Source organism: Perca flavescens, chromosome 13 (assembly GCF_004354835.1).
Source record: "Perca flavescens isolate YP-PL-M2 chromosome 13, PFLA_1.0, whole genome shotgun sequence".
Classification (NCBI taxonomy): domain Eukaryota; kingdom Metazoa; phylum Chordata; class Actinopteri; order Perciformes; family Percidae; genus Perca; species Perca flavescens.
The window spans coordinates 25,193,080-25,216,303 of NC_041343.1; the positions used below are offsets into that span (position 1 = coordinate 25,193,080).

General features: G+C 41.1%; 1 protein-coding gene across 1 annotated transcript in view; it reads left to right on the forward strand.

Moving 5' to 3' along the window:
• Positions 1–1,702: 1,702 nt before the first annotated feature.
• The window catches only part of tmem132e (transmembrane protein 132E), a 381,952-nt gene continuing 360,430 nt past the window's right edge, over positions 1,703–23,224 (forward strand). Inside the window, exon 1 of the mRNA XM_028595737.1 lies at positions 1,703–3,066. Coding sequence (XP_028451538.1) covers positions 3,006–3,066 — 61 coding nt within the window. The 5' untranslated portion in view covers positions 1,703–3,005. The remainder of the gene's footprint in view (positions 3,067–23,224) is intronic.

A 23,224-nucleotide genomic window follows, 5' to 3' on the forward strand; every position in this document is an offset into this window, starting at 1 on the left:
TGGTAAGTGCCTTTGGGGTGGACTTTGGGCTTTTTCACTTTGTAAAACTATAACATGCACAAAAAAGAGATATAACACAATAAAGGAAAGGGAAAAGGCCAAAAAGCATAATATGAGCACTTTAATAAAGAAACGCCACATGCAGCTTTTCCTGCTGTCGTCTTCTACAGCGGCCTGGCTGAGACCTTTACAAACCGGACCTATAACATTTAACATGTTAAAATTGTTATTATGTCCGATCAGTCTTTTTTTGTATCACTCACTCCCTATATTTTCAACTTTCTTCCATGCCAACTGCAAAGTCTGACTATATGGCAACAACGTCAAAATACATTTTAAAACCCATCACTGATGCAACCTGTGAGACAGTTAAGAACACTCTTCTGCCTTGATGTTATTTTTTCGGGTCGGTTAGGCCTATGTTTTTAAAAAGCCATTATGGAACATTAACATAATGGACGCCTACATTTATGCCAGCAACATTATGTATTCCATGTCTGAAAAGAGCTTAATGGTAGATATTTAACCCATTAGATTCCTAATTTACCCTAATATACCTTTCTGATGGCACTAAACTTGACTTAACATAATAGAGAAAGCATAGGCATAACCAATAACAATTATGTTTAATGGGTGCACCAGTAAGCCAGCATGCAGAACACAAGGGAACTGACACACCTAAATGGGATACAACCAATGGTAATGTTATAAATTGCACCTGTGTTTATCAGATCAACATATGAGCTGTGAGAAATATATAATACCTAAACATGTGAAGTTTTTTTTTTACAATGCTTCATATGGATTAACCTACTCATGTAGGCTACCGGACTTGTAACTAAAGAACAGACAAGTGTATACAGTCTTATTACCTCCCAACCAGCACAAAAGTGAAGCCATGACTGTGCAGGAGTGAAGGCTCTTTCTTCGGGAGATTTGCCTCTCTGATGAGAAGGAGGCGGGTAAGCCACTCACGTGATTAATTTTTGTCTGTGATGCCCGGTTTGAGCTACAAAAAGTTCACAACACTTAATATGGACACGACCGGACGTTAGCTGTATTGCTTTTTAAAATAAAAGCATACAAACTGTATCATGTAAAAGTAGGATACGAGCCTAATATTTAGACTTTTAATTAGCCTAATTCCAGAGGTCTGGAGCCATGTTGATGCACGTACAGCAAGCTTAAGGAATATCAGCTGAGGACTAAAATAAAAAAAAAAAAAATACTTTCAAGTTTATTAAGTCTTTCCATAACGTGGATTCTATAAGTCACCATGCATTAGGGATCGTTTAGGATATATCCTGAACTAATTGACTGCTTAAACACATGCTTTGGTCTAATAATTTTAATATTTGTATTGCATCATCTCTGCTTGTAATCCTGTAGGCCTAGGCTATATATTAAGTTATTTGTTGAGCATTTATGGAAAACTGTGTGTAAATTTTCAAACAGCTCTATTTTTTTTTTACACGCCAATATTAATCCTAACCATAATTGTAATAAGGTATAATTACCTTGTATGAAATTACATTGTATTTTCATGGCTACTGAAAATAATATTTATTTCACTTGACATTACCCCAAATTAAATATATAGTATAGTATAGTATAGTTTTTTATTTTATTTTTTATTTTTATTTTGAAGATTATTACCGGATATGAGCTTTCACATTGTGGCTGTTAACGAGCGCGAGCTGCACATTTGAAGGTGCACGCGTTTAGTTTGGAGCGGAGTTAAAAAGCGGACCGAGAGAGCCGCGGAGAAGACAGCGTCTGAATAAACTCCGTCTCCCCCCTCAGAAACACCGCACACGGCTACAGTGAAGTCGACTAATTGGGATTAAAACCCACAACCGGAGAGTTCGTCGGACTTGGCTGTGTTTCAGACTCCCGGTAGGCAGCACCGACGATGCTCAGCTCCGGCTTTCTGGCTTAACATCACAAAGTAGGCTAAAAGCGGAACAACAAAGTAGCAGCTAGGACTTTTATTTATTTATTTTTTTTGGATATGCGTGCTCTTCTTATGTTCGCATAGTGATACCCAGCTCAGTGACTGAGTCAACACGCTGCGGTAAGTGAACTACTGGAGACCTCCAGAGAAAAGCGGCTATATAGCCCGGACATTTCTGGCTTGTTTAAGGGTGCACTTTCGCCGTTTACGGCTCCGAATGTATTCCCATCTTCTCCTCTCGGCTGCGGATGCCAAATGAACCCCGAGAAGTCAGTGAGAGCTGAACCAGAGCGGTGCGGATCCCGGTCGGATGCCTTTTCGCCCTTCTCTCTCTCTCTCTCTCTCTCTCTCTCTCTCTCCATCGGCTGTTTCCATGATTTGCGCAAGGAATTTCATTTTTGAATTCTTCATTGGAGACCGACTTATCACATTAGAGACCTTCTGCTGCTCTTTCTCGTCTGCTTTTTATTTACACTAGTCTAGCCTTTTTTTTTTCTTGCGGTAAGAACGCAGGATTCCTGTTTTTTTTTTTTTTTTTAAGCCTAAACCAGAGCGCGCGCGTCATCTCTCAACTGATGTCCATTGATTTATGGTTTTTGGGGACGGGTTTCGCGCAAGGACTTGGATCCGTTTCAGGAACACTGGGTTTCTCTCTTTCCCCAGTTGTCCAATTTGGAGCAGCATACTTGCAACTTTCTTCTCCCGTGTCCGTGTGGGGGGGAAAGAAAACGCTCTCTTTTTGCCTGGAGAAGACGCGGTTTGGCCGTGCCTTAGGTTTGCTGCTCGCCAAGACACCGTAAAGACTAGCTGGACAATCACATTTTCCAAGACCTCGACGGGCATCCTACACAGTGTTACGCACACACACTTGCTCAAATACTCGTGCTGAAACATTCATATAGCCTATCTGTTACCCATTATCCAACTTAAGACCCTCGGAAGAACTGCAACAGCATCGCGTGGAGGCTAACCCCTGCAGAGAGGTTTATTTATCCACCATCGGCTACTGGAACAACTGGGATTTAACATAACGCCTGCTGGGATTTCTACCATGTCAGGTGTACGGGATTGCAGATGGACTCTCCTCATCTGTGTGGCGGCGCTTTCATATGGTGAGTGACCCCCACCCCACCCTATCCTACTCCTCATTGAATTGAATTACCCTGTCCCCCCTCCACTAGGCTTTCAGGATCATAATTGTGTTGCATAGAAAAGTGATTGGCAATTTTCTGCAACATGCAACTGCAGAGGTAGCTGTTGTTCTGATTGGTCACAATCACACACACACACACAGAACTAATCCTGTTACACATGTATCTCAGAAAAAGTAAAAGCCCCTGAAGAAAATGAATTTGGTACTGTGTTTTTCCCTGTAAGGTTACTGTAAGTTCAATATTGACAGTTGCAGACACATTATAAGTTACAATATGCAGGAATCTACACAAACATAAGATACAGATATTAACCATAGGCGACATAAATACCACTCCCAGTCACGATCACACTATTGAGCACACAAGAAGCAAAAGTACACATAATATGGGAACTTTGCAGGGACAGATACGATCAGAGCTGAAACACCCTTTAGAACGTTTACAGTTGCTCACTCCTACGGACTCACAACATATTACACAACTGTCTACCATCTCCTTTTGATTTCTTCTTGTGCGTGCAAAGTCGAGGGCTCTTACATAGTCTGTCCTACATAGACTGACATTAGCACGGCAAAGTGTACAAAATCCAAATCGAACATCCGAAAGATGATTAATCCTCCTCAAATATCAAACAAGTTTTTTATTGATGCAGCAGCAACAACACAGCACTGTTTCCAGTAGTAAGCGGAGTAGGACATCAATCTAGCTTCCAAGTAAGCTGCGTTGCGGCAGAAGGCAATTCATTCCATATTTACTGCATAACCATCCCTTCCATCCTTTCAGGCATTTTGCACAATATATTTCCTCTCCGACTCATTTTAAATTCTTGCCTCAATTTCATTACCACAAAAGAGAAACGCCTACTTGTGCACTAAAGAATATACTCTCCTTGATGGCTTCACCGAGGCTGCGAAGCTAGCGTGCTGCATTACTCTGCCTATACAAACCCCGCTAACGCCCGTGGTCAGCGTTGCTCAACGCAGGGATACCCACCTTCCTGGACAATGAAGGCGCTGCTGTCAAAAGGAATTGCAGTAACAGTTCTGGCGCATGGCCGGCTGCCTCCGAGGATGGTTTCAGAGGTTCTTGGCCTCAGAGACCTCAAGACACACACACACACACACACACACACACACACACACACACACACACACACACACACACACACACACACACACACGGAGGCCTTGCTGCACTCACCCTAGCAGTTTAAACCACTCTGTCCTTGTCAAACTCATATGCTAAATAAACAAGTAGTAAGAATACCTGAAGAAAAATGCAATAGACTTGCTGGATGAAGCGCTAAGCACACAAATCCCCAGGTGTGAAAAAGCAATATCATGGACTTTAAGACCGCTCTGGGGAAAACATTGTACTGTAATGAATCTATTGTTCTTCGTGCCTGAAATTTCTATCGTCATACATATTGGCTCACGCATTAACATTGTAAACAAGCTAACTATTCAGTTTTTCTGCAGGGCTGATTTTTAAATTAAAGCCTCACGGGGATTTGTTATCAAGATGCCATTGTGATTGGTCACTAAGGCAGGGCTGTATAGCAACTACCTCGGCTTAAATGTGACGCTTCATTGACGCCTAAAGGGAAATCCACCTTATGGTTCTCGCCCATTCTCCTCCATGTGAAGAGGTCTGGTGCAGAGCAGCATTGGTGGAGCTGATAGGGATTAAGGTTTTAGCTCAAGGACACTTCAGTCAGGCATGTTTGCCGATAAGAGCGTTTGAAGCCGAGTTTTCCGGTTACTCATTATGCCATGATACGTCCGTGTTTTCTCTCAGTCAAAACAAATAAGACATCAGGATTTGGGTCCATGGTAGGGTTGCGTATGTTTTGAAATTCTTTTATAGTAGTGCTGAAACAATAACTGTTTTGCTTCAGATAGCCGAATACTTTTTTTGATACCTTTTTTGTACAAACCCCTTTCTTCTCATTTAACCAAAGAACCCAAACTTGTAAAATGTTGTCTAAGCAACTGTACAAGAACTTTGTCTAAATATAATTGGTAAAAATAGCAACATTTTTTTTTTACTTAAATTGGAACTATCAAGTTAAAGAATACCTAAACAGGATTAGGAATCTGATGCCAGCTTTTGGTACTTGACCATTTTCTATACTCGGTGCAACAGACAGACTTTGGTTGGTGCTGAGAAAGTATTAAGGTTTGTTACCCAGCCATTCTTCAGCCAATATAATATTACATACTTCATATGCTACTTTATCCACTTGCTTACTTAAAGCTTTAGTGCGTAACCTTTTGATATTAATGAACGTCCGTTACATTCAAGCCACTGACAAAGGAGTTTCTACAAAGCTAATTAGTACTATCCGCTCCACACAACTGTCTCTGTATTTCTCAGTATGGCTGGGTTTAGAAATTGGTGTTGTGTGTTCAGAAGATTGTGGCGTCCGGCGACTTTCAGACGCAGAAACTCGATTGAAGATAATTACCTCTTCTGAAGAGTCCATGTGTTTTTAATCCTCCGTGTCCTCCTTGGCTACTAGCAACTGTGTGGAGGAGGAGTGGGTGTGGTTCACGATCGCTGAAGATCGCTTGTCTTATGTGGATGCGCCGACAGTTTTGTTGTGATTTCTTAGAATTCATGGGGGAGACAGAAACTACACACTATAGCTTTAAAAGAAACATTGAGTTTCTCAATTGTTTGGTCTATAAAACCTCAGAAAACAGTGAAAAATGCCTCTAGAGCCCAAGGTAACCTCTTGAAATGTCTTGTATTGTCTGACAAAACAGGGTTCAGTCAAAAACCCAAATATATTCAGTTCACTAGAATGTAAGCCAACGGAAAAAAATGGATATTTTCACATTTGAGAAGCTTGAAAATGATTTAGTAGCTAATTAATGTTTTGTCGACGGTCCCGTCAATTAATCGAGTAATTGTTGCAGCTCTAAAAGCATTACCCTTAAGGAATAATAGCAGAGGCAGTATTTCACACAGTACATGTCATATTTAATAGGTGATTATCTACTTTTATAAATTGATCATGAGACCTGGGAGGTTTACCACCTTGGCTAAATGATTTCCTGAGGGAAAGCTTTGAACTGACATGTTGAAAGAAATCTATTGTAGTTAGCCCGGGTGAATGGGTTGAATAGATTATGGCTAACAGTGTTGCATGGAACTAGGTGTGTCAAATGTAGTGATTGAGTACCACTGATTGCTGGGAGCTGCGCCTGCAGTCAGCTGCGTAACATGGCCTGTGGAGCAGTGTTTGCCCAGTCATGGTTTGTGTATATAGTTGGCAGCCTTCCCAGCACCGGCCTATCTCGGAGAGTAGACACTGGACAGAGAGCAGACAAAGCAGCAGTGTGACACACCACGTCTCATGTTCCAGCCTAATTGATTTACACGTGGTGAAACCAAGCCTTTGCTATATCGCTGTGTTTGAAGAGCTTTCCTTTTCCCCCCCCCCGTTTATATTTGTATGGAAACGCTGCCCTGTACACAATAGAAACCTTGCTGTCTGTCCATACGCAGCAACACCTTGTGACTGCATTTGAGCAAGTGTAGCTATTCCTCCTTTTTTTTTTTTTTTTTTTTTTTTTCTTTTTTGTTCTGTTACTCCGGTGATGTCAGGTTGTTGGGACACCTGCCGTTGCCGTTTGTGTTCGCTTGCATGAAGCATATGGTTTTTATATTTAGCGAGCAGTTTTCTAGTCAATGCTTTGTGGCATTGTCTGTCTGCATCAGAAAATGGTAAACCCGTTTGCAGCATGGCACCCTTTTGCAAGTTGATTTTATTTTATTTTTTATTATTTTTTTTTAATTTTCAGTGACAGGGCTCAAGGCTAAAATCAATCTGTGCTCTCTGAAAGGCAGGGCATCCTCCTACCAGAAACGGTAAGAAAAAGAAGCTGTTACTGGAAAGACAGGTCCTTGATTTACTCGTGGCCTTTATCTGTAATTCTTTTTGTTTCACAGATCTTCAGGTAGGCCTGCCAATCTGTTTCAGTTGATTTTCTGTAACTGTTGGAAAAGGCCAACGCTGGATTTCTTTAACTGAAGAAGTGGTCGTTAAAATCTCTTTGAAGCCCAACTATGCTTGAATCCCTTCAGTGCTCTGAACTGTAATTCTGCTCGTGCCTGGCTGTTTTAGAGTGAATTTTAAGGATGTTGTCCTTTATCAGCGATTTGAAAAGAAGCTTTTGTGAAGCGCTGGTTCCCTCAGATGTAGCGTGATGTGCAAGACCTCTACCAAGGAGCTTCAGGGTTTGTTGCTGAAAGGACCCTTTTCTTGGCAGACCTTAATGTCAAAATCTTGAAATACTTGAATCATGAAAGCATGCATGGTTTTTTGTGTGCCAGTGAATGCCTCGATAAAAATCAATTTACCACGTTGAATATACCCCCGCTTGTTTTTTAATCAGCTAAAAAGCCCCATTTCTTAAGAGAGAAGATGAACATGCATTATAGGTTCATGGATCGGTTTGAATTCTGAGCGAGTCTGTGAAGACCTTTTTTGAGACAAAACCTTTCCTGACTTGTTTAAGGCTCCCAGCACCACGCCAAAACACTTGAGCTAGGAGTGTGTGTGTGTGTGTGTGTGTGTGTGTGTGTGTGTGTGTGTGTGTGTGTGTGTGTGTGTGTGTGTGTGTGTGTGTGTGTGTGTGTGTGTGTGTGTGTGTGTGTGTGTGTGTGTGTGTGTGTGTGTGTGTGTGTGTGTGTGTGTGTGTGTGTGTGTGTGTGTGTGTGTGTGTGTGTGTGTGTGTGTGTGTGTGTGTGTGTGTGTGTCAACTCTCTTCTCCTCTATCTATCCCCTCCCCCCCATCTGCTTATGGAATGAAGTAGTGTGATATCTTGCTCTTTGTTCCGCAGTATCCTTAACATTGTTATAGATGAGCATCCAATTAGCTTTTATTTAGGTAATTTTGAATGTGCTTTGCTGAATATATTAACAGGTTAAATAAAGACGCTGAATTGTGAGTTTGTGTCACTGAGTTTTTAAAGGTCAATACTGCTTAGAAATGAAAAGAAAACAACCAAATCCGAAAGGGCTTTAAAAGGAAGAATAAAAATAAAACTGAATTTGAATAAATAAAACAGATTTTTATAGGGCCCTATATGATACATTTACAGTAGACCTATGCCATCATCACTTAGTTTACAGGGATTTCTTTTTTTAAATATCTTTTCACAACACCAGCTGTTTCGGGGGAAAAATGGACATATGACAGAATATGTTCATAACTGCAAAGAATTTGCTGGATCGCTGAAGTAGAGAAGGAGATAGAAGCATTTTTGGTGTTTGCATGAAAGTCTCTAGAGCCCTCTCTAGAACTCTCTTACAAATCTATGGAGGACTGTAACCATGCTCAGCAGGAAAGCAGTCCGTCCTCCACATTAGGCGATCACATATCGGTTTGGTATGAAATCAGTTGTCATGCACAGCACCTCGCAAACAGATTCCACAGTGCCTTTGATTTGAAATAGCTTTCTCTACTGCCTGTGGTATTGTGAGTCAGACTTAGGAACATTTTTACCAGCTAGATTTCACATTTGCATTGTAGGAAAAACACCTGTAAAATAGATTGAGATGCACAATAAGGTATCCTTGCTAATGAGGGATGGCTACTTCTCGGACACCTTCTGGGAAGGTGGACTTTACTTAACACCTTATCAGGATTTATTACCTAGATGTGATGGCACCCACTGTGGCACACGGCTTTCTTTCTGTGGTGTTTTAAGGGTATAATCCGTTTCCTCTAATTTCATGAAATGGCAGTATATCTCTCGCTTAATAAGTTGTCTCTCCTGGCACTCTGAAAGAGAATGAGATTTCTGAATGAAGAAAAGGTTACACTAAAGGGGCCCCTTTTTCATTCTTCTAAGAAGAATAGAAATTTGAACAGAGGAAATGGTATGTGACATTTTGTCTACATATGGCAGATGACACATGTCCACGAGGGGGGGGCGCAAGACCTCCCCTGTTGTACAAAGTGCTTGGGGCCTTGCAGCAAAAATTGTATAACATCACATAAGGTCTAAAGAAGTGATAGCAGTGCTAACACCCACTTACATCTGGCTTTTGTCTTTAGTGGGAAAGGTTACAATCAACATTCATTCCTGGGACAAATGACTCGGCAGTAGGCTCGGGTATTTATCGGCTCCAGCTCCGTTCGGCAGTAATGGAAACATGACACCCAGGTGGACATGCTAATTTTCACCCCTGTTCTGGCACGATGCTGTGATGCGTGCGGTCTCTGGCGGTAACTTCTGTCGTCTCAGCCACAAATTCTGTCTCCACCCAAGCAGCGCATGGAACATCAAATTAATCTACACAGAGTTTGAAAGAGGTTAAATAAGTAACCGATATGAAAACGCATATACATGCTGATTTGGGTGGAAAAAGGGTAATATTGTATATTCAAACCCTTTTGATTTGTTTTTGCTATCCACTTTTTTTTTAAAAGAGAACTGCAGCGTTTACTCCTAGTTGAGCAGATACTGATGTGAATGGATAATTTAACCCAGTTCATTCATCAAACCGTGCATACTGAACTTGACTACTTGTTGTAGGATTCCCAGGACAGGGTAAATTGAAAGAATAGTTTGACGTTTTGGCAAATGCATAACTAAACATGACTCTGACAATGTAGAAGGCAAAATGTGAAAATGATTCTTTTAATAGCATTAGAGACGTGGGTGTTTACAGATTAGTTATACATACAGTACGTGACCTTTTTGTCTATTAAAGCGGGAGAAGTCAAAACAGATGAACCATAGTAATAGAGGTGTTGGCTATCCTGCTCTGCATATCATCAGCCATTCCCAGTAGACTGTTAGCCTCCATGTGAAGTTTGTAGAGATCAGTGCAGTGGAAACTGAAGAAATACAACCAGAGTTTTAGCTTTCAACATATCTTGGCAATATCTCTTCTTCCCACACTGATTTCCTGGTGCTACAAATCTGCTGAAGGACTCCGAAATGTATTCCCCAGTCTGGCCACCCCAGCTTCCTCGTCTACAATCGGCCAACACTTAAATCTTTCTCAGCGCAATATTGTTTTCAGCTGTGGAATTGGTTTTCCTGCTGCAGTTCAGCAAATCTGGCTAGGGCTCTAAAGGTTCATGACTGTTTCTTATTGTCAGCATGGCAGATGTGGATTTGTGCATTTGAAAAAGCTACCTCTTCCTTTTAGATTAGTCCTGGTGTTGGACTGCTGTCTATTATTTCTATGTAGGTAGTTTGTGATGACAGGACATTAGAAAATGTCATGCAAGATTTACTGTAAATACAAGCTGCAGACTGGAATCCCACTTTATACCACAAGTTGTAGAAGTGTCAACACATTCTGGAATGAATCCACTGACTCACTTATTTTGAGATATAACTGACTATTTGGAAAAAGTAAATACTTGCTGTATTGCATGTGGGCATTCCAACTTTCTTTCTTTTTTCTAAAGGGAACTACAGAGATTTTACATATCAAAATCTGTTTTCATGTCTTGGAGTGTACTATCACATCTGTGAAAAGTTGTATAAAGCCTTTTCTGGCTCCAGAGGAGAGAGAAAATCTGATAAATTCAGATTGGGTCAGTTGGGGCCAGGGCTTGAGAGTGCGACCAATTTGGTCGCAAATGCGGCTAAAATTTGTAAGGGTGCGACTAAGATTTTTCCCAGGTCGCACCGGTGCACCAAACGTCTTCGCATCTGCTGCCTCTCCACTAACAAAGCAATGTCGTTTCTATCGATATGGTTTAATGTTGCGGTACATGACCACTTCCTTCTGGATAGCCGTGCCTGTGTTTGGATCTCTCCTCCGCGAGGCCCCGCCCCCATTCACTCACACACGGCAACATGGAGAGACACAGCGCCGCCCGTCCAAACTCCCGACATTTGTCTACTTGTTATTAACACAGCTGTATATTAAGTATGAGAGGGAAACCTGTATTAGTACTAGTGTTTCCGCTGGTAACTCTCTGTTACTGCGGCCACCACGGCAAAACACACATTAGAAGTTATTAAATGCAACTAACTTCAGTTCATTGAGTAATAGCGTGTGAGACGGAGCCTGCTGGATCAGAGTTCATAAAAATGCAACGCAGTGACGATACAGACATTTCACACAAGACGGAGTAGCCTAGCATACGCTTCAGTCCATCGCACTCCCTCGGTCTTTCGTCGTTCTTTTTTTTTTTTTTTTTTTTTTTTCTAAAGATTTCGGCCTTTATTTTGATAGGAAAGCTGAAGACATGAAAGGGGAGAGAGAGAGAGGGAGGGGGGGGGATGACATGTAGAAAGGGCCGCAGGTCGGAGTCAAACCTCTATATTTACCAATTGAGCTATCCGGGAGTCCTCTTTCTCTTTTAATCAGTCTGTTATTGTTGTTGAAAGCTTATGAAGGAGCTTTCTCAGATATATATTTTTTGTATATATCCTAGGCTATTTATTTTAGATAACTTTCATTTACATGTGTTGCAGCTGTATATTTTCAAACTGGTAAAGGAAACCCTGTCTTTGATTTTTATTTTAATCACAATCTGTTTTAATAAAAGAGCTTGTGAAAAGTGTCTTTGACTTAAAACTGAACATTTAGCCCACTTTGTAAAAAAATACAGAGCAAATATTGTGTATTGCCATTCAGCGTTACGGCGATGCGAGGAAAAATTTGGGTGCACCTAAATAAAAAAAAGTTAGGCGCACCAGTAAAACCAAGGCAAAAAGTTAGTGTGGAGCCCTGGTTGGGGCTGAAGACTTAAAGTTTGAAAATGGAAAAAGTAGAAGGAAGTGAGCTTACCTTTTTGTCTTAATATGATTGTGAACAGACTATTTGCTGTGGGACTGTTGGTTGGACAAAAACAATTTGATATCTGCACCTTGGACTTTAGGAAATGATGGTCGGCATTTCTGTTACATATCCCGTCCAAGTCCTATTAAAAGATGTGCATGGACAGTGAGAATGTAATAACAAATTCTGCCATTGACATTTCTATTGTGATTTATGACTGTTATGACCCGTATACCTGCCTCCAGATGAGCTCCTTTTTGTTAATCCCCTGAACGTTACAGGATGTCGGCATTTTCATGTCTTCTTTGTCTGAGTGACAAATTTTCCACTTTGTGCAAAAACAATTTTTTGTGTTTAGCGAAAGCAAAAGTTGTGAATATGATTTAAAAGAAATGCGTAAAATGATTTATGTCAGTGTGTCCTTGGCATGTGTAGCAGCTTTGCCAAATACACATGAGAAACCGAGTAAATGAACCCATTTGTGAACTGAGCACATGCCTCTACTTATCGTGTTGTTTGTCCTCAAAATGACTCAGAAATCAATCAATAATGTCTAGACTTGTTGACTGTAGAGTGTAGCGTATATCTGCTAACATTACAGTTTGAATCTTAGTCATATTGATTTTAATGCAGGAAAACAAATGCTTTACAAATTAGGCCACCATAACATTGACTGCACTCGATTTGCCTCACTTCAGTGAACATGTGTACAAAAACAGGACTCTGTTGTTTTTGTCATTTAATTCATACGCACTTATTGTTGGTGACAATGGAGAACTCCTAAGCGTTCAAATCTAAAAAGAAAACTGCACTGAAAATTATCAAACATGAGTCAGAATTTGATAGAAAACAAAATATACAATTGCATTATGGGTTTTAGTGTTAATTAGTTTTTCTACTTCCACCTCCCGCCAGCAAGCCATTGATTTAGGCTGTAATCCAGACTGTCGAACGGAACTTCATCTTGACCCGTGAAATCATTACTAATTAAATTTCCAATTAAATGCTGGCAAAAAAAATAAATAAAATAAAAGTTACGTCATGCACATCTGTAAAATTTTAAGTCTCTGATCTATTTCAATTTTCTTCCATCCCGGGTAGAAATGAGATGTCTTAATTAATTTGTGAACCCCATACAATATCCCATTCAGCTTTGTCTAGATATGGCAGAACACATAGGAACCACTAACCCACTCAGAGCAAGTCCCTCACAGTGCAGTGTTTCCTCTATGTTGATTTGACTGTGGCGGCCCCCCACGGCTACATTTCTGCCCCCCATGGTATCAGAAATAAGGCTGCATTGTTAAGAGTGCATATCGCAGAACGTTTGTATTTTAGGTGCATTATTTACATGCTGAAGTAGTTAGACTGCGTTAAGATAATGTAATTTAATAGTGGGTTTATTGTTATTTGCTACAGAATGCTTAGCTTATATGTCAAGATCAAAGTTGGCCTATATCATAACTAATAAAAAATGTGTGTGTGTGTGTGTGTGTGTGTGTGTGTGTGTGTGTGTGTGTGTGTGTGTGTGTATAAATATTTGTGTTGCAGCAAAGTGTCAGTTCCGTTTCATGGCAGGGGGGTGTTCGGACCTGCCCCCACTGCTAAAAACAAATCCTAAAGGAAACCCTGCAGTGCCATCCATTTTAGAATAAACTCCAGTCACTGTTGGCGTTTTTGGGAACAATACTGATAGCCTATTTCATGAAAGCAGACTGAAAGCCATCTGTGCTTGTACAGATCAAGCTGAAATGAGTGTTGAACTGTAACACAATCTTGCTTTACATATGCAGTGTCGTTAAGGCCAGCTCAGAGTTCGGCATTGCAAACGTGCCTATGGGCCAGTTGGCAAAATATAACCGGTAGACTTATTTTGCTACAGTAGAATTAAAGGTTCTGCCCTGACTTGACTTGGGTGTATATTTTTACTGTGATAGGCCAACATTTTAAGATAGGCTGGAATTTTAATCATACTTTTTTAGTAAACATTTCTCACTCGCAGTCTTTGATGAATAAACAATAACTTGTAGCACTTAAACCCGTCCTTAAGCAATTATGTTAAATAAGTGATATCCCTTTCCCACCCTGTCTCTCAATTTCTACACCCGCCATGCTTACGAATTCTGCTTGAGGAATCACTTTGGTGAATTTGAATCTTTAAGGTCCACTCAGCTCTTAACCCGACATTGAAGTAGTTGACACTGTCCATGCAACATACATGCGATCCCCTGCTGGAACTCCTAATGGAGTAACGTGAAACGGGAGAACTTGCATCAAAATAAGCTGTGCAGTCCTCATACCTTTTTTTATTCTCGGTCTCCTCATGACATGTGGATGTGCGTTAAGAACCTTTTCAATTAGCGCTAGTTTAATCTTTTGGCTCTAAAAGTGGGGTATTAAAGGCGTGTCCCAGGGGGCCCCAAGCAAAAATGAGAAATTGATTAATTTCGCGGTCATTTAATTCACTAGAAAAGATACCAATTAGAGAGTAGGAACGTGAGCTCTACGTGCCACACTGCATGTAGCCAATACCAAATAGCAGAGTGCCTTTTACCAGAACAGTGAAGCTGGTTTGTTTTATGTTGTGTCAGTGTGCAAAACGTGCACATCTTTTTTGCAGGTGCTTAGTCCAAGAGTGTTTGGGGATTTCTGCTTCCCAAGGACTTGCAACACTGTCAAATTCATTCTTTTAAAATGTTACTTTGCTAGTGCAGTGCCCATTTGGAGCGCGTGCCTGTTGAACGGGCCGATTGCTTTTGTTATGAGGAGAGTGTGGCTGGTCGTCATAGTGATGCCGCAGGAAAATGCCGTGACCTAACACAACACACGCACACAGAACGTCGAAGGTGTGTTGTTTCTGATTCTCGGCATGTGGCTGTTTGCCAGAAGACAAATTTTGTTTCAAAAGAAGCTGGAGGCAGCAAAAAAGAAAAAAGAAAACACCGCTGGCTAAACTATTTAAAAATGGTGGGTTTGTTCAGGACACCCCTGTCTGTCACTAGCACTGATGACGCAGTGGTTAGTGATGATTCTCTCCAACCAATCAGTCGTCTGCAGGTTTTCACGTCACCTTTTGGTATCGCCTCAGCTCGCTTGGAACCTTGACGGAGGTGATACTAAAAAAAAAAAAAAAAGTACCTGTTGGCAGGTACCGGGGACTTTTTTTCTCATAATGGAAAACCAAAAAAGGCGAGCGGAGTCGAGCAGGTACCATGTAATGGAAAAACGCCATAACATGTAGGCAGTGATGTGGAACATGCGTGGAGAACGGAGAGCCTGGCTCAGCCTGTTGAGAAAGCCGCTACAGCGGGCCGAACGGCCAGAGAAATTTGCGCAACATCCGGCAAAAAAACAACATGCTGGAGAAACCAAGAGCCTGGGTGTTCACCGAACACGTTTGTGTACCAACCCGTTGTCATTCCCAAGTCGTTGAATACTGACTTGGTCAGTGGCTTTCAGCGTCAGATACCGACGCAAAAGGCACCCTTTTAGCGTCTGTATGGGACGCGCCAGGCATAGCAGCAGCTTGACCGCGGCGCTATAAGAATACGTAGTATAAAGAGCGACAACGGTAAAGAGAAGTATGAAAGGCCGAGAATCCACTTAAAGGGGCTGGTTGGGGTGGTGGACGGGTCAAACGACACAGGACTTTCACCCAGGAAACCGGGGTTCATAGCAAAGCCAGCAAACCTCAATCTATGAGCCGCCGTCTGGGATGTAGCAACTTCCTGCTGTACTGTGCATGCAGGGGGACACACTCTCAGAAATTCCTTGAATTTATAGATATCAATCATATAAAGTACAAGACTTTATGTTGTGTAGTACAACTTGCATGCACAGGCTTTTGGTGAATAAAGCCCCATATTGCTGGTTACATTCAACTACCAATGATTCAAATTGGGCTTATTTGCAGCATGTTTAGAACTTTGAATTCTGCTGAGGCAAGAATTCAATATAAAGGTATTTATTTGGTGAATTAAATCGGCCACAAAAATGTCCATCAGCCCAGGGCTCCACACTAACTTTTTGCCTTGGTTGCACTGGTGCGCCTAACTTTTTTTATTTAGGTGCACCATTAGGTGCACGCGCAAATTTTTCCTCGCATCGCCGTAACGCTGAATGCCGATACACGATATATAGCTCTGTATTTTTTTACAAAGTGGGCTAAATGTTCAGTTTTAAGTCAAAGCCACTTTTCACAAGCTCTTTTATTAAAACCGATTGCGATTTAAAATAAAAATCAAAGACAGGGTTTCCTTTACCAGTTTGAAAATATACAGCTGCAACACATGTAAATGAAAGTTATCTTAAATAAATAGCCTAGGATATATATAAAAAATATATATCTGAGAAAGCTCCTTCATAAGCTTTCAACAACAATAACAGACTGATTAAAAGAGAGAGGACGCCCGGATAGCTCAGTTGGTAAATATAGAGGTTTGACTCCAACTTGCGGCCCTTTCCTACATGTCATCCCCCCCCCCCCCTCTCTCTCCCCTTTCATGTTTTCAGCTTTCCTATCAAAATAAAGGCCGAAATCTTTAGAGAAAAAAAAAAAGGAATTGGTCATATAATGCAACACAGACGTTAGGTGCACCGGTGCGACCTAGGAAAAATCTTAGTCGCACCCTTACAAACTTTGGTCGCATTTGCGACCAAATTGGTCGCGCTCTCGAGCCCTGCATCAGCCTAATATTCAGCCAAGGTCATTGCTACCATTGAGGACGCTGAGGTCATGTCCTCTGCATTTATTGTTCAGGGAATGTGTGGGTTTTAGCGATCGCAGGGGTGGAGGGAGGATCTACAATTTAAAGGGGAACTCCACCAATTTTCTACATCAAATAATTTTCTAATTAAATAAAATATGGTCTAAAACATTAATTGGATCCAGAGGGAGAATGTTTCAAGTTTCGGTTAGAAAGAAGTGAGCATACCAGACCTCTGGAGCCAGCTTCTCATCTCTGCTTGAGGCTAGGGGCTCCAGGCAACAATAATTGCTACTAGAATAACAAACTCAAATCTCTAACTGAACTGTTGGCGTTGGAGTTGCATTGTGGGTAATGTAGGTGCCATGTTTGGACAGGTATGAAGTATGCACAGAATAAAAAATTAATTTTGCTCCCCTTTTTTTTCTTTTTTAAACTGGCCATTGTGAATTTAGCCTGTGCAGCTGATGTAAGTATATATGTATTAGAGATGCGGGATGAGCTCTGTCCGAATCCGCATGTGCGCAGAAATCAACCACCTGCCACCCACCTGAGAGGCATCTTCCCCAATTTAGAGACATGCATCAGCATGGAGACTCCACCTTTACTGGTCCCTGTGGGATATATAATCCTATACATACAGCACTTCATAGCTGTTGCATAGGACATGCCCAGCACTTCAATCGTCATGGTTAAGTACTTTACTAAATTGCTCCCACACTGAACTTTTCTGCCCTTCCTTTTTACCAATCTCAGCTGCTGGCAGAGTAATTGAGTCATTGGTATTAAAACCCTATCAACCTCCCCAGATAGATTTAAAAGTTTTTTTTGTGCCATGGGGCTGGGAAATCTTATTTCTTTTTTGGACTCTGTTTGATTTGTAATTAATTAGGAAGCGTAAAATAAACTACATACATTTGGTTATAATCGAGGTACATTTCTTCATGCAGTACACTCTTACAGAAGTGAAATATTTGTATTACACTTTTATTATGGACCTTTTTAAGCCTTGGATATGAGGAGAGGTGACGGAGTCTTGGCTGCTACCATCCCAGTCTTTGATAAAGATGAGGTGGAGGCTGAGAACGTTTAGGATGCAGTTTAGTGCTGCATTCACCTATATATTTAACAGTGCCAGTGTTTGTTTTTCACATTAAATTACACAATGGGGGGTGAAAAACAGATTGGTAAATTGGACTAAGAATGATAAAGTTCCACATTCTTTGTATCTGCTTTCACAGATCACACAGCTTTTGAGTGCCATCCTTAGAGGCTTAGAATAATGAATTAGTCATAGAGATCTCTGAGGAGGAGGGAATAGAGTTTGGCCTAAATGCACAAGTCTATCAGTAGCAGATAACAGTTCACACAATTAAAAGTTTTACATAGACTTCATTACTCTAATTCTGAAATACTTGAAATCCATTTTATTGGATGTTGGAGGTTTGCTTTGTATCAGACTGAATAGAAAAATAGTGTGTGTGTATATATAGGGCAACATCTAATGGCTTGGGTTAGAGCCTTTATACAATTGTATTTATACGTGTGTGTTTTCCCTATCCATTTAACAGGAAGAGCAGACTATTAGTAACCGCCTTATAATTAGTAAGGAGTTCTTCTGCAGTCTCTGGGCAGGTGGCTCAAAGACAGACTACATTATCTAAATAAAAAGCCAAAGTTAGGCCAGTATTGGTGTGATGTGAAATATTTACTGTTTTGCTTATGGCCAACCATTATCATGTTAGGCCAACACTGGCATCTTGCCTATGGACAAAGAATATATTGGCCCAATATATAGATGAATGTGATAATGAATGAGTCCAACAAAGACAGTTTTGATTTCTGAGTGTACAATATGTTAATTGGCAATATAAAGTAAGCCAAATGCTACCACTCATCCTCCCTTACTCATACATGAGTTCATCACTAATCATCATGCTCTTTATTAACCCAATCATTTGTTCATGCAGCTGCCTCAAAATGCTAATTCCAACCACCTTCAGAATCGGTGTGATGATTGCTAAACTGGGGGGTTATTTTGCTGACCAATTATGAGGATAATTCCGGTAATTGGGCATTAATGCCAGATGTCCAGACTGAAAATCGTATCTCTTGATTAATTGGTCTGATGCACACAGGGCAGGAAACAGTTACACTGTCTTTAGGCACACTGCACCTCAGGCCAGTCCACATTATGTCAGAGTAGGTGTGCTGCTAATGTCAGTGAATGACCAGGGTCTGGCTGCATTACATGTAAGACTGGTCTATAAAGTTAAGGCAGTCTTAATTGTACTCTCAGATTAGTCTAATGCAAGTTGGACAGCACTGATAGGTCAGCCCACCTCTTGACTTTGACATAACTAAGAGCTCTGTTTCCATGCTGGTGATTAATGGTGACTGATGACACAGCAAGAAAACCTATGATGTGCAGTTGCAATCAAGTCTACCTAAGGAAAGTTGAACGGCCCTTCTGCAAAGTGCTACCTTGCTGCTTTGACCTTATGTCTAAAGAGTGGGTATCCTGGTCAAATCTGACCGTATTCTACATGACCTGTTAAAAATGGAGAGAAAAGCTAATTCTAAAAAAAGGTATTGCATATAAGAAAACTTCAAACGGGAAAAAAAGTACTGGAACATACATTGTTCCCACATACGGATTAGCTATTAAAGACATTTTACCAAAATGCAAACTTAACTGGCTTGTTTATGTCACATTTTCAATGAATGCCTTCTCCAATTTGGATTTTATCATGAGCTGGCGGTTTATAACCATTGCATGGTATCCAATAAAGGAGCAGGCAGTGCAGGCATCCTTGGAAATACTTGATAGTGTAATAAACAAGGTGGTGGAGACCAGTGACTTGCTGTTCTCTTTTCATGTTTTAAATAGCTCAATTTCTTTGTCAAGATTCTGATGAGGTGACAGTGTGTCTTCAAAGTTCACTTGGGGTTTTAAATTATTTTCTGAGAAACGAGAATGTTTACCTACTTGATTTTCAATGACTGTCAGTGTGTTGGTTTGGAGCCGTGTTTTTTTTTTTTCAAAATTGTGGTTTGACAGTGTCTTGATAACAAGATACTAATGTGATTGAGCCACGTCACACCCCGGTGAGTCTGTATCCTTGACGTTTCACTTCCGGGATTGCTCCGGTGCCGCAGGAAATTCTGCTGGATATGTTTTTTTGCCGATGTCCGTTTCCTTCCTCTTTCTTTGTGTTGGAATGTTAAACTTTGGTGGATTTCTGAGGACTATGGTTAACTGCTCCTCAGATCTCGGCAGGGTAAATCCAGACAGCTAGCTAGACTATCTGTCCAATCTGAGTTTTCTCTCGCACAATTATTTTACAGTGGCTCTGCGTGGAGCTTAGTGCCGCCCATGACGATTGTCATTGGTTTAAAGAAATGCCAATAAACCAGAGCATGTTTTTCTCCCATCCCGGAATGCTATGTGGACTAGCCAGACCCTCCTCCGCTCCGCATCGCGTGGATGGTCTGGCAAAGTGAGAAAACACCCTAGTAAATCAAAGTTGTACCCCTTTCCACAAACTTATTTTTGTCTATTTGATTATGGTGCAAATATGCATGGCCTTTTACTCAAACTGATAACATGATAGCACTTTTGTTCACACCGTGAAACTGGGGGTTGGTATGAGCTGACCCCAATCTGTCCTGCTGTCGTCAGTCTATTTATTCATCTGGCTGTCCGTCTGTTACACGCAGTTGCATTTCCAAGTTGCGCTGATTGGCCTAAGGGGGGTGCCACAGCATATGTTTGTATGTCATGCATCTTTGACGCCACTGATTGCACTTCAAGGAAATGACATCCCTAAGACTTGCAAAAGGGATGTTACAATTTTTTTTTGACGCTGATCCAACATTTAGGGACACCATTTTCTACACACTCCACCAAACACATTGGTTATTTTGGGAGACATAATGCATTTGTAGTTTCTGCTCGCCTTTTTATAACTTCCTGTGTTTTTTTTTTTTTTTTTTTTGCTTTTTTTAAGATTATGTGTACTGCAAGTATTGATTCACACGAGTCCATTTTGGTAGTCCTTGTGTGGTTTTATCCTTCTGCCAGTGTGATGTTGAAACTGGCTTATTTTGCTGAGATAAGCAGTGATGGGAGTGAATAAAAAGTGTAGCTGTATCTGGAGTGGAGCTTTGAATCATTTTAGGGCGTTTTCACACTGACAGCCTTTAGTTCGGTTGAACTGAACTAGAGTTTATTTGCCCTGCTGGTGCGGTTCGTTTGGGCAGGTGAGAACGTGGCAATCAATCTCTGGTGCGCACCAAAAGCGGACCAAACAAGCGTACCGAGACCTGCTTGAAGAGGTGGTCTCGTTGCGCTTTCATTTGAACTATGGAGCGGTTTGTTTGTGGTGAGAGCGTGATCCGTACTCGAACGCTGAATTGAATGTCTCCTGTAGCCAGGTGTGTTTAGCAATCTGTGATGCAGCACAGCAGCAAACCGTAGCAGCTTGCAGTGTTTCTCTCACAGAACCAGACTGCGGTCAAGCTCGCCGTCCATCGCTCGTATCTCCGCTAAAGTTGGAGACAGACGCCGGCAGAGCAGAGCGAAGTCTCTGTGACCAGAGCAGATGTAGTAACGTCTCTTGCGAAAGTCTAATTTTAATGAAATGAGCTGGTTTGACCGCTAGACCAGAACACAGGACCTTCTTCCTGTATTTACTTTCTTGCTCCCGCCCCCAGACATATCCGACCAATAATAGGGCTGGACGTTCTTGCCTGATTTGTAATTACTCAATTTGGTACGCTTGGATTTTTCCAGGTGTGAAACCAAACCGACCGAGGGCAAATCACTCAAAGTTTACTAACTCACCAACTGATTCGGACCAAAGCAAACTAACTACAGGTGTGAAAACGCCCAAAGTTATCATTGGTGGTGGTGATGATGATGATGTAGTTTTCAGTGTGGCATATCACGACCTGCAACAAGGGCCTATAGCTGCAATGGATTCAAGGTTTGTACAAGGTTTTCAGCCTTTGTGACTTGGCAGAGAGGAGGTGTATAATATCATGAATGTTGTATTTACACCCTCAGAGTCGTGTATAAAGGGCTTTTATCCCACTGCGCTTTCTGGGGCTTGACGATTCCAAAGTGTGAAAGTCAGCAGTCTGTTCCCCACTGCCCTCGCTGTTGGAGAAGTTGTCAGTTGTCAGTGGTGCGTTTGGTTTTTATTCTTAAAGACTAAAGCCATTGAGACATCTAGATTCAAAGGAGTAGAGACTACATAAACACAAGCTACAAATATGTGAATCTACAAATGATCATCTTCATTTACTTCCATAGTTTTACAAACCTGAAAGACAAGTTTCAAAGCATTGTTCAGAACTACGAGTCTAATTAAATATAATCTATGGCATATGAATAAATTAGTCTGTTGAGTTGGTGTTTGCTTTGGAGTTTAATACTTTTAATTGTTATTTTTATACTTCAACTTCTCACAAAAGAATCTCTTATTTCTTTGACAGAATAGATTGATTTGCTTACCCAAACCATCTTCCTCCTCCGTGAGGAAAAGTTCCTAGTGTGCTATGGCTTTACCCATGTACGAGAAGATAGTAATACAACTTTTTGCTCCAAAATCCAACTGAGCAAGAACAAGTGACATTATGAGCCTTGTTCTCTTAAGAAGTGTGGGGATCTGACAGCCTTATGCTACAAGTGGAGGTAAGCATGATCCTTGATGAATGATGGGAGGTCCAACTCCCTGATGCAAGCACTCTGACCCCCTGGGAAATCAAACCAGGAGCAAAGCGCAAGGTTCAGCCGCCTCACAATTTCACTGTGACATTCTACACTGTTGAAGTCATTTTTCATGGCGGTACTCAAGTCCCTTTGTTTAAACACGCCAGAGGTGAGCCTGTTAACTGAACAAATTGTACGTTCTGGGTGATTGACTGCCCCAAACATTTATTGAGGATTGAAGGGGAGTGCGAGTGTTGCTCTATTTTTATGGATTTTCATGTCAGGGCCTCTGACCTCGTTCCATTTCAATCCTTACAACTGTAGGAATTTGGGGGAAAGGGACTTAACTTCTTAGATGTTTTTGTATTGTTACCCATTTTCTGTCCAATTACCAACATTTCTGTCATTGCCAGTGCCAATTTTCCCACAGTTTTATTATATGGATTTGTGCTGCCCCCACTTACGCCAGAGAAATTGATTACTTTTATGGAATGTAACATCAGCATAACCTTCAGCAACCAGAACAGCGCCTCAACTGTTCAGACCTTAATCTAGCAACGAAACTGACAACGAGTCAATAAGCTCACTAAGAGACAATCATTGATTGACCACAATGTAGATTTGGTTGACAAAAGAACTTTCTGAGGTTTTACCAGCCGGGAAAAGTAGAGACGAATCAGTTATAATCTGATGGGAATGTGTGACAAAAACACCCATGGACTGCTGTTGTGGCCAACAACTTTGTCTGTTCGTGTTCATCTGCTATTTCATCACTAAATTCCCTTTTGAGACTTTTTTTTTTTTAATGCGAGAAATCAACTATGTACCTTGCCAATTGGGCGACACTCCTGCAGAGAAGTAGACCTGACTCTCAGTGGTGGTGTTTTGGTTCTCTATACCATTCCAGATTATTCAAATGAATATGAACAC